Source organism: Sitophilus oryzae, unplaced genomic scaffold (assembly GCF_002938485.1).
Source record: "Sitophilus oryzae breed Bouriz unplaced genomic scaffold, Soryzae_2.0 scaffold_425_pilon_pilon, whole genome shotgun sequence".
In the NCBI taxonomy this organism is placed as follows: Eukaryota; Metazoa; Arthropoda; class Insecta; order Coleoptera; family Curculionidae; genus Sitophilus; species Sitophilus oryzae.
The window spans coordinates 304,138-316,529 of record NW_022147002.1 but is presented as its reverse complement, the minus strand read 5'-3'; the positions used below and the strand labels follow the sequence as shown (position 1 = coordinate 316,529).

Below are 12,392 nucleotides of genomic sequence, written 5' to 3'. Positions count from 1 at the left end.
TATTACGCATCGAGGGATGTTTCGGTACAAGAGGCTGTTGTTCGGGGTAACGTCAGCACCAGAAATATTTCAAAGGATTTTTGAAAATATGCTTAGCGGATGTACCAACTGTATTAACTATCTCGATGACATTATTGTATATGGAGCTACCGAACAAGAACACGACAAGTGCTTGCAGGATGTTTTACAAGTTTTTGAACAAAATAATGTGCTGCTAAATAAAAACAAATGCATGAAGAGAGTTCAACAACTTGACTTTCTAGGGCATCATTTATCGCACAAGGGAATCGAAGCGGATAAGGCTAAAGTTAAATCGATATTGGAGTTTCGACCACCATCATCGAAAGAAGAGATGCGGAGTTTCTTAGGATTAGCCACCTATTTGGGGAAGTTTATTCCAGACCTGGCGACTATTACTGAACCGTTGAGGCAACTAACCAAGAAAGATACAGAATTTCGCTGGACACCAAATCACCAAAGCAGCTTCGATTCATTAAAACAAGCCTTGTCCAAACCTCCCGTTCTGAGCTACTTGATCCGTCGAGGAAAACACGTTTAATTGCGGATGCTAGTCCGGTGGCTCTTGGGGCAGTGTTAATCCAATTTGAGCAGGAAGTTCCGAAACTGATCTCTTTTGCCAGCAAAAGGATTGACGAGCACGGAACGGCGGTACTCGCAAACGGAAAAGGAGAGCCTTGCATTAGTGTGGGCAGTGGAAAGGTTCTACTATTACCTGATGGGTCTCGAATTCGAACTGGTCACTGATCATAAACCCTTGGAAGCCATCTTCAAGCCGTCGTCTAAACCACCAGCAAGAATAGAGCGCTGGGTTCTAAGACTACAGTCTTTTAAATTTAAGGTGATTTATCAAAGTGGAAAATTGAACATTGCCGACTGTTTCCTTCCCGGCTGTGTCAACTTTCAGTCAATGGCCAGACATTTGACAAAGACAACAATCTACATATCTGGAGGATAGTCGAAAACGGCGCCCCCAAGGCAATGACCGTAACAGAGATCTCAAGTGGAAGCATTGAAGATGCTGACTTGGCTTATGCAGTGCAAAACCACAACCGAGGAATCCTGGAAAAATAAAGATAAAACCTATTTTGCATTCCGTTTTGAACGACTGTGGGACCGATCCTACTTCGGACTAGTCGAATTGTAATACCGACATCACTGCGACAGAGAGTGTTGGAGTTAGCTCATGAAGGGCACCCAGGCGCCAGTGTGATGAAAAGGCGGTTGAGATCCAAAGTGTGGTGGCCAGGTATCGACAAAAAACGTGGAGGACTTTGTAAGGCAATGCAGAGACTGCTTATTAGTGGGCCAACCTAATAAACCACCAGCAATGGAGCGACATCGTTTTCTCCCGATGGGCCTTGGCAGTGTCTCGCTATCGATTTAATGGGGCCCTTGCCTAATCAGGACCAGATATTAGTAGTTATTGATTACTATTCACGATACCAGGACATACAATTCTTAAAAAGCACGACATCAGCTATCATAATAAGGTGCCTTGATAAATTATTTTCCCGTTTTGGAATACCTAAGTCCATAAGAGCCGATAACGGTAGGCAATTTGTCAGCCAGGAATTCAAGGACTACTGTGATCAGAACAACATAAAGCTAATACACACTCCACCATATTGGCCCCAAGCCAACGGGGAGGTTGAAAATATGAATAGGTCGATCCTGAAAAGACTCCAGATATGCCATAACAATAAGCAAGACTACAAAGCGGAAATTCAGAAATTCATCATGATGTATAACGTGACACCACACGGAACAACTGACAAATCGCCATCAGAACTTCTGTTTCAAAGAAGAATCCGTGATAAGATTCCATCGATTGTTGACATCATGGGGAATACATCGATGAGGAAGCACAAGATGCAGATTTGGCGAATAAGGAAAAAAGGGAAGAGAAGGGAAGATGAAAGCAGAGGTGCGAAACAAGATTACATTCGGACGGGAGACAAAGTGGTCATTCAAAACATAATACGGCCCCACAAGTTAACATCAAGGTTTAACTCAGTTGAATACGACGTCATTGAGAGGAACGGAAACGAATTGATACTCTTCGGTGATGGAAAAACAATTCGTAGGCATGTCGCCCATGTCAAGAAAATTGTCGCTCCAAATCCTACAGAGATGGTCCCCGCAGGTAACCAAGAAACAGTCCCATCCCAAGAAGCGTCTGTACCCACAGCATCCACGTCAGTAGCCACTCCAGTCCCATCCGATTCCAGGGAGCTTGACCCGCCGGGGAGGATAACCATGAGGCTGAAAAGAAAGGACGGAATGTGGCAACCCGCCGGGGGAACCGGCAACAACGCCGAGCCGGTGATGTGAAAAACAATAACAACGTTGACTCACTCTGGGCGAATCGCGGCAGATATAGTTCGCTATTTTACGATTGTTATTAATTATTGATCTTGTTACTGTTATTATACTAGTTATTGTTAATTACTGTTTGTGAATATACCTGTGTTACTTTGGACTCGTTGTGTGTTACTATACTTACGGATAGCACAAGGCTTATATTGTAGGAATCATATTCTAATGTTATTTCAATTCTCTTTTATCACAGGGATTTATATATTACTTACACCGTTTTCATACTATAAATTATTATTTCCTTAGATGGAACACAGCTCCAACATTTTTATTATTTATAAGATTTTTTTTTCATAAACGTGGGACTAAGAACATCATCATTTAGTACAATGAGAGTACTCATCATTTGTGTCTAATAAACCTAGTTTGAATAAATTGCCTACAATAAAAGAGAAGTTTTGCATTTTTGTCCTCTAGAGCCATATGTTCGAAGCACTGTGCAACGTGGTAGGTTTTATATTCTAATTTAAACTAAAACTAACATGTTTAAGTATATTCATTCATAGTTATTTTTAGGTTATTTGCAAATCCAATACACCACAACGTTTTTCAACTATTCTATACAAATTAAATTAATTTATCACTGTACATCATAATAATTTCCTTATTATGAGCCATTCAGCTTGTTTAAAAATGCAATACAAACTTTATCTTGTAATATCAACATTATCTTTTACAACCTACCTCTACAATATTATAATTACATCTTAAAGACCGGCATCAGCTTGTTTCAGAAAATAAAACATTAAGAATGTTACGAGATATCGACTCCGGCTCAGCAAAAACATTAACATTAAATGTGCAGAAGACGTCGCTGAAGACTAGTCGTCCTGTTAAATTTAATTTAGAGTGCAATAAAGAGCGAAGACTTTTGCTACCTCAGCAATTTAGCTGTCTCAATAAATTTTACCTGGAACTTCCAGCTAGACGTCTCGTAAAATAATGAGTAGTGAGGAGCAAATTGCGGCCAGTTGTCACATTTTTTATCAATTCTCGGTGAGAAAATGGGAAATAGCTTCTCTAAGATATAATATATTAATAGGTAATATATTAATTCCAGGTTAAATGTTTTGATTTATTTTGGTGAGTTTTGTTGTTTATGCAAATTTTTAAGAACGTAGAATTATATTATAGTAGGTTAATTACCATTATTTATTAATAGAAAATACTGCAGATAAATATCTTATAGGCTTGGTGCATTCTCTGTCGGTGCTGCCAGCATAGGAGAATATCCTAAACAACTAGTACCTATATACAAATACACGGGTTTTAATAGCGAGTATACTAATTGTGTGAAAATTCTAAAAATAAAAATAAAAAAGTAAATATTTAGATATGCTCAGAAGGTATAACTTGTATTATAATTTATTATTCCAGCTAAAAAACTTTTTAGATGATTTCAACTACGGTAGCGAACATAGTCACCGGTTTTCCAAAATTGGGGCTATTTCGGCTATAACGATTTTTTTTAAAGGTACATAATTATAATTTTAGAAGATGTTCATGTACAGGGTGGGTCAAATTCGACGCTTTTAAATGGAAACACCCTTTTCTGTAGGAGATAGACAAAAACTAATATCGGTGTCTGGAGCTCAATTTTTGTCAAAAACATGATGGCGAAAACCGCATATCGATATCTGTTACCGTTTCGGAGTTATGGGGTGTTTTTCAAAAATATGCATTTTTAACAAATCGCTGTAACTCTTTTGCTATGGAAAATTTTGTATTTTTATGAAAACATTTCCAAAGCACCTTTTTACGTAAAATTTAATGGTTTAAGTATAATTTATCTAAAATTAATATTTTAAGAATTATTAACAAAAAAATTGATTTTGGGGGACACCCTGTATATTTTTAATTTATTGAAAAGAATTTAAAATTACCTTTCCAAAAATATAACATACTTGATATTTTGCTCGATTCCTACTCGAGATATAGAGTATATAAAAATTCGCCCGCTTTAAATAAGTAGGCTTTGAACGGCACCGGCTGTAATGCAAAAAAATTCTAGCTGTGAGCATCAATTAAAACGAAAATAATATTTGCTATGAGAGATGCAGAATTTTATAACAATTTAAAATATATTTAACCAACATCAACACATTTAAACTATATCTAATAACAATAAAAATAAATAGCAAACCAAGACATGAGATTTTGCTATAGGTGTTCAACATATCGACCGTCTTCTGTTATGGACAGACGGGGCAGTTTTTGAACATTTCTCGCGTAATTCATTAACTCAGTGGGGGTGAAAGATACCCTCTCATAACTGCTAAGTATTTCTAATTCTTGTCTAGATTATACGGAAGAATAAGGAACCTTTATTCTTTCGCAAATATATCAATAGGATTAGATCCATGGGCACTAAGTCAGGCGGCCTCGACGGCCAACGGCTGGGATCTTGGTTAGCTAGGTATTCAAATATTCTTGAAATTGGCTGCAAAAATTTGCTAATAACTTCAGCGTTCAGAGCCGGTGCGTCGTCTTGCTGGAAAAATATGTTTTCGAGTTCCATTAGAGGTATATCATCAATAAGGGGTCCAAAGCCTACTAGTTAAAAGTGGCGAACTTTTAAAAATTCTGTGTTTCGAAGGGGATTATAGCAAAATATCAAGTGTCTTTCCAATATTTTTGGAAAGGTAATTTTAAATTATTTTCAGTTAATTAAAAATATAGAGGGTGTCCCTAATAAAAAATCAATTTTTCTGTTGATAACTCTTAAATTATTAATTTTAAAAAAATTATACTTAAACCATTAAATTCTACGTAAAAAGGTGCTTTGGAAATGTTTTAATAGAAATACAAAATTTTCGATAGCAAAAAAGTTACAGCGATTTGTTAAAAATGCACAGTTTTGAAAAACACCCCGTAACTCCGAAACGGTAACAGATATTGATGTGAGGTTTTCACCATCATGTTTTTGATGAAAATTGAGCTCCAGACACCGATATTAGTTTTCGTCTATCTCCTATAGAAAAGGGTGTTTCCGTTTAAAAGCGTCGAATTTGACCCACCCTGTACATTTAATCACTAGTTGATTAAATAAAAGTATACCATTAATATTGCAAATTATATTTTATCCTCTCATAGTAGATATCTATGTAATTTTTTTATTATGTAGCGAGCACTTTGTTTACTGACTTGTTTCGTCGAACTGCTACTGCAATCAATTTTTGTTTTTGATCAAATCGGTGTGAGAAACTATGAAACTATAAAATGTTGTTTCGGGAGATTTGAATATCCGGGAAAGTTGAGTAATTGATTGTATTGTTATTGCACTCAACAATGCCCTATTTACGCTCTCCTTTACGCGGTAACATTTTTTCGGCAATTTTATTAACATTGAACCCAAATCACAATACAACACGACGCCTAGTTTGATTTCTCTTTCGCTTATTTTTTAAGTACCCGAAACAGCGTTACATTACACAAACCTCGTACCTGAGTGTTTTATAGTCTCAATAACTGCACTAGCAAAAAAACAAAATACTTTTTACGATTTCAATATTATTTTAATACCCCAGTCAAAATAGACATTTCAATTAACAATAAAAGTACATTCAGGCTGAGAGCGTCGAGCGTCGCGTCGCGTTTGCGTCGCGTCCGCCCCATTGAACTCACAACGCCAAACGCGACGCTGGCGCTGTCTACCTGAACGGTCTAATTTAAGTTAAGTGAATTGATTCCATTTCGACATGAGGACGCGACGCAAACGCGACGCGATGTCAACGCTCTCAGCCTCAATGTACCTTAATTCGCATAGAGCTGAAAATTGGTACAGGTCTTAAATACACTGTTATAAATGATATCTGAAAAATCCCCACCCTTCCCACGTCTGCTAAAAAAATTATTCAAGGTCAAAAGTCAAAAATATGTTTTTTTTTGCTTATTTCTCCTAAACGGTAAGCGCTATCGCAAAAGTACCTTAAACAAATGTTGTAGACCATTAAATTTTCTACGATAATGGTTCTTATACTTTTTTCTTACGAACCACCATTCCTGAGATATGGCGATATCAAAAGTTGAAAAATTCGTATTTTTCATAATATGCACACATTTCCGCACCACCTGTGAGATTTTTTTTAACGTGGTTTCCCCTGTAGGCCTAGTATACGATCTATTGTGGTTAAGTTTTATGACACATTATACTATTAATTTAAAAAAACGGTGCTCTTGGTAATGATTATAGTCGAACGGATTATTGTTGATTTTGGGAGAATTTTAATCTGAGTGGTAATCTTCAAATGATACTTCAACAGTAATGTCTTCTTCGCTTTATTCTTTCTCATCTTATTGTGGAATATCTGGAAAACCATCTATGACAGATGCATCAGTTGTCTCCTCATCAAAATCCTCATCTGCATTTAATTCAATATTGGGGCAAGACTGACCTTGACAATTAGTATATAAAGTTTTAATCGGCTCCAAAGTATTATCTATAAATTTCCAACCCCAGTCTTCTAAGTTCAGTTGACTGCCTAGCCACAATTGAACTTGATAGTATACACGATATAAGTGTTGACAGGCAGAAGCAGATGTTGGAGGAAGACAAGAAAGTTGCACCATTTTATTGTTCCGAGTATTTTTAACAAAAGTTAAATATCTATACTTGAATCAATTTTTTGGAGCATCATATATAGCAAGAAGCAAGCGAATTCCACTTGTGATGATGACTTGTGGAGAAGGGTCAATTTTTTTGAATACGTCTGCGCAATCAATTAAATCATTAGGTGTTTCAATTTATATGGGCGAAACCCATTACAATATTTTTATTAAATTAAGTCTCCTATAATGTATACCGGCCGAGTATGTGATCATATTAGTATTTTCGATGTTTGAAATCGCCATATCTCAGGAATGGTGGTTCGTAAGAAAAAAGTATAAGAACCATTATTGTAGCAAATTTAATGGTCTACCACATTTATTTAAGGTATTTTTGCGATAGAGCTTACCGTTTAGGAGAAAAAAAAGCAAAAAAAAACATATTTTTGACCTTTGAACTTAAATATTTTATTTTATCAGACGTGGGAGCGGTGGGGACTTTTCAGATATCATTTATAATAGTGTATTTAAAACCTGTACCAATTTTCAGCTCTATGCGAATTATTGTTATTTAACCCCCTTTTTTTGTTTATTTTGACTGGGGTATAATGCGATCAACATGAACTGTAACCGGGGCGGCATGCGGCAGCATGAAATATATACTGATAATTTCTTATTTTAGCCGTTCAAGCGCTGCGGTCGGAATTTGTCGAAATCAACTGAAATGCACGAAGCCTATAATTGAAATGTTGTCTAAAATGATACGCTGAATCGTAGAATATCCATCTATTTTGTTTCATTTAAAAAATGCCAAAATATATTTTAAGGACACAATCGCCTAAAGAATTAAAATGCTCTAGATGTATTTACATTTAGATAATTCATTTTTTTGAATTTAAATGTTCTTTTCTTAAATCTCGCAGAAAAGTATCCTTCCTAAAATTATTCAGTCAAGCATTTTTTTTGTTGGCCAGGCAAAATATTCACTAGTAAAAAATTTTTTTAGATATCTGTCTCAATATCGTAATCATCGTCATCATTTTCAGCTTATTCGACCATTTCCACTTATTATGGTGTAGCCTCCCTCACATATTTACATTATTGTAGATACCTAATCTCTTTGTAGTTGGGCCCATTGTTGTCTATTGTTGGATATGCGGGCCCAAGTTATCCCTGCTAATTTCCTAATGCCACGCCCTTTCTAATTCGAAGTTCAATAAAACACAAGTTTACTTAATGCAGAATGAGTTACATAGAGACCACTAGCTTTTTAATTTTTAACAGCCGGGTGGTCGGGGTTCAAAGATATTATTAAAAGGGCGCCACGAGATTATACTCTATGAACTCGGCAATAAAGATGTAACTATTAAGTAGACTTCAACACTAACCTCGAACTGTTGAGTGCAACTACCATGAACATCAAATATGCTATAACTCGTTAAACTTAAGTGACTTTAACTTAACTATGAGACTAGACTGTAAATAATACTACTAAAAATATTTAAGCAATTTATTAAAATATTAAAAAGTTAAATATATATAAAAAAACGAATGAAATGTAAAATGTAATATGTTAAGAAATTATTTAAATCGAAAGGTTGGAAAAGAAAATGGAATTTTAAATTAAATGCAATAACTAAACCTATGACGTCAAACCCCCTTATCTAACTTAATACTAGATACAATCAGGGTGGTTTATACGCATAAATCAAATCTAAAATTATACAAATATCTAAACAGTCTTACTCTACTCGATGTGATATACTTGAAAACTTCCTCCGGCTGAGCTACGGCGTATAGCTACAGGGTTGCTAAGGCGGTGTACAGCAGCTCGGTGTACTGTCACTGGAGCCCACGGATGTCAGCAGAGGTACAGGTGAAAGGTAGGTGTTGAGATTTCAAATGGTGAACATAAAAACCCTAAATAATATTGGTTGTCTTAGAAAAGTGCCTCAATTATAGAACAAGGACTAGCACAACGTGTAGGAGTTAATAAAGGTAATAAAGAAGGACTAATCAAATCTGAACTTTACCTCAACGAGGGTTTATGATGTTCAACGGGTAACTCTACACACGGGCAACAGGAACGGATGGAATTCTGGACTGTTCTGTGCTGTACGGTCTGGATCGGTCTTCTTGCTCTACAATTACGAACAACCAAATAAGACTTAAGAAAGATAATACTCAACTAATCTTTCTACACCACGTGGGCGTGGAAAAGTCGAAAACCAGTCAACAATATGAACAAAAATCGGTTGAGCATTGACTTAGAATAGGCAGAAGAATTATAGCATACCTTGGAACTATTCGAGGACTTCTTGGGCACGTGGAATCGGAATATCGGTCGGAAAAAGGCTATTTTAAAAATGGTAATGTGCGAAATGAAATGGTAATGTGCGAAACTGGTCGGTGGTCCATGTAAATCCCACAAAATACAACCACGTCTCTGACCAAATGTGTTCCGGAAGACTTAATCCTTCACTAGGAAGACCTGCTAATCACCAACAGGGAATGCTTCACGGAACGGCAGCCAGTTCTTCACGACGACACTCTTCAGCCGGGGAGTACACAAGAAGTGATGCAAGGATTTGATTTCCTTCACAAAATCAGATTTCAACCGGAAATCTCCCTTCAGGATATAGATAGAGAACTATATATCTTGACTAGTCCAACTCACAAAAAGGCATAAATAAAAAATGATGTTTTCTCCTCAGCCATATTCCATATCCGGTCAATGAACGAACTAAACTCAGAAATTCCACAATTAAATGAACGAATTGCACACTGCGATCCACATCAAAAATAACCAATTTAACTACGAAATTTTATGTGATAATTATAAAATTTCAATAACCAAAACAAAGAGAAAAAAGTCGAACTTACAACATCAACAATGGTCTCCCGCTAGGCTCTGTACTTGCCTCTATTCTTTTTAATATCTATACCGCCAACCTCCCTGCTACAGTCTCCAAAAAAATTATATACGCAGATTGACATTGCACTTTGCTGCCAATCAACTGATTTCACTAGAGGCGAAAATATTCAGTTGACTTGCAGAGGTTAAATGACTACTTTCACAAGTGGAGGCTTTGCCCAAACATTGCTAAGACTGAGGTTTTGTGCTTTCATCTTCACAACTTACAAGCCAAATATGTACAACAAGTCAAATTTGGGGATCAACTGGTAAAATACAACTCTCACCCAAAATACTTAGGAGTCACATTGGATCGGTCTCTCACAATTTAACTACGAAATTTTATGTGATAATTATAAAATTTCAATAACCAAAACAAAGGATAAATAAATCCAAAAACATCTGATTTGATCTGAGAGTGACAAGTGACGGACAAAAGTGATGATCAAAGATATAGAGAGATGGACAAAAAGCCTACTGCTGGTGTGCCTGGTCCAGTGACAGTATTGTGTATCTATAGCTGTATATCGCGGTGTATATCGGGTTGCATAATTGTAAAATTTAAATAAAATATTATTTAACAATAAAATTATAGTAAACATGATGCAAAAATAATAGTTATTTGCGATAATTTATGAGCTAGCACACAGAGGTTGTTGCGAGGAAATTTGACTCTTACACTAATATCATGGTCCCATCTCAGGTTCGGTCTCTCTAGGTCTCTTAATTCCTTGTGGGTACCATACTGAAATTTTTTAGTCCATCTGTTGTCCGTTCTTCTTGCCAGGTGTCCTACTCATTACCATTTGAGGGATTTCACCCTGTGGATGACATCTATTACCTGTTTTTTTTTTGTTGTATCCACTCTATTATCTTACGGTCCCTCTTGGTTATTCCCAGCATATTTCGTTCCATTGAGCGTTGTGTGACATACAGTTTTCTTATAAGGCCCGTTTCGCATGCATAGGTCATGACTGGTAGTACACATTGGTCGAACGTTTTCTTCTTTAGATAGAGTGGCAAAATAAAAACACTAAATCACCACAATACACCAAAACACTTTTAATTTTACACTGGACGCGCGTTTCGCTAACCATGTTAGCATCATCAGCAGTTGATTATAAACTAAAGTACGATCTACAAGTTGAGCGTTTATATACTCGCCCAGTAGACACCGAGTGGGCGTGGCAAAATCTAGCCAACCGAGTCAGAGCCCACTGAACGTAACAGTTAGATTTCCGCCACTAGAGTATTAGGAACAAAGAACTTGAAGGAATTGGACCGTTGTCTCTGTTCATACTATCTTTACATTTATTAATTCTGATGCTTTCATATGCATCTAATTGCCTGTAATTTGAAACTTGTTTAATTAATTTTAAATTATTAAGATCTATACAATGTTCTTTATCAACGATATGTTCGGCAACAAATATGTGTAGTTAACTATTCAAAATCTTTATTAGATAAAGTCGCATTCGTAGTAAACAATTACAAGCTAATGATATTTTTGGCGTCAAAAATTAATAATACCTACTATATTGTCTAAGTCAAACACTGTGATCTCCAGAATTGAGTAGAAAGCTTTCAAGGACAAAAATTTATATTTTCGCCAATCTCGGTTCAGCTATCGGCCAAAAATCTTGGCACCCCACCGAGATTCCACCCACCAACGAAGCGTAACTCGAACAAAGCGCCCGTTCCTCAAAAAGAAACAGGACTTTAATAGTGCTCCCTAGGGAATTACTAAATAAATACACGACACGATAGTTTAGGGGCAATAAACGGCGTCCAGAGAACTAGTTTTCCTCTTCCGACACTTTTCCGAATTTATTGGACAAATTTTCTTTTTCCGGCCGACGCAAGGCCAATACCTTATCGTTAGGATGACGGGGGTTTGCAGAATTGGCTCGGGTTAAAAGATCTAAGGATATGATGTAGGGTGAGGAATTTTGGCAAATTAAATAATAAAAGTCGAGGAGATAAAGAAATATGTTCTTTGCCTTGTATACAATACATAAAAATGAACATTTAATTATTTGATTATGAGTCTAAACTTTACTTACTAAAGGGTGTTCCAATTAGAGGTTCTAATTCTTTTCTTAAAATTGTCCATTACTGCTGAACACATTTCTGAAGTTATGTCACGAATTATTCGCCTAATTTCTTCTTTCAATTGTTGAATAGTTTACGGGTTGTTCTCGTAAGCTTTGCTTTTAACATAACTCCACAAAAAGTAATCTAGTGGCGTCAAGTCGCATGACCCTAATGGCCAATTTCCGTCCCCATTCCTGTATGTGTACGCAATAAATTAAACGTTTCATGTCACACTAACTTGTTGGAACCATACATTTTCTATATCCATATCCATTATTTGATCTCATAAAAAACAACAAGCATCGTTCGGTATCGTTCTCCGTTTACTGTAACAGCTTGTTCGTTTTCATTTTCAAAAGAATACGGCCCAATGATACCATCAGCCCCAAAACCGCACCAAACTGTGACACGTTGATCATGAATCTGAATTTCGTGGGAGTAG

The 12,392-nt window shown here is 36.3% G+C and overlaps 1 protein-coding gene across 1 annotated transcript; it reads left to right on the top strand.

Annotated features, from left to right (window-relative positions):
* The first annotated feature begins 1,404 nt into the window (after positions 1-1,404).
* Positions 1,405-2,352, top strand: LOC115885834 (uncharacterized protein K02A2.6-like). Its single transcript, XM_030904860.1, has one exon. The coding sequence runs from the start codon at positions 1,405-1,407 to the stop codon at positions 2,350-2,352; it is 948 nt and encodes a 315-aa protein (XP_030760720.1).
* The last annotated feature ends 10,040 nt before the right edge of the window (positions 2,353-12,392 follow it).

Excerpts from the sequence above, each read along its gene's own strand:
- LOC115885834 (XM_030904860.1), top strand. The coding sequence starts at position 1,405 with ATGGGGCCCTTGCCTAATCAGGACCAGATATTAGTAGTTATTGATTAC.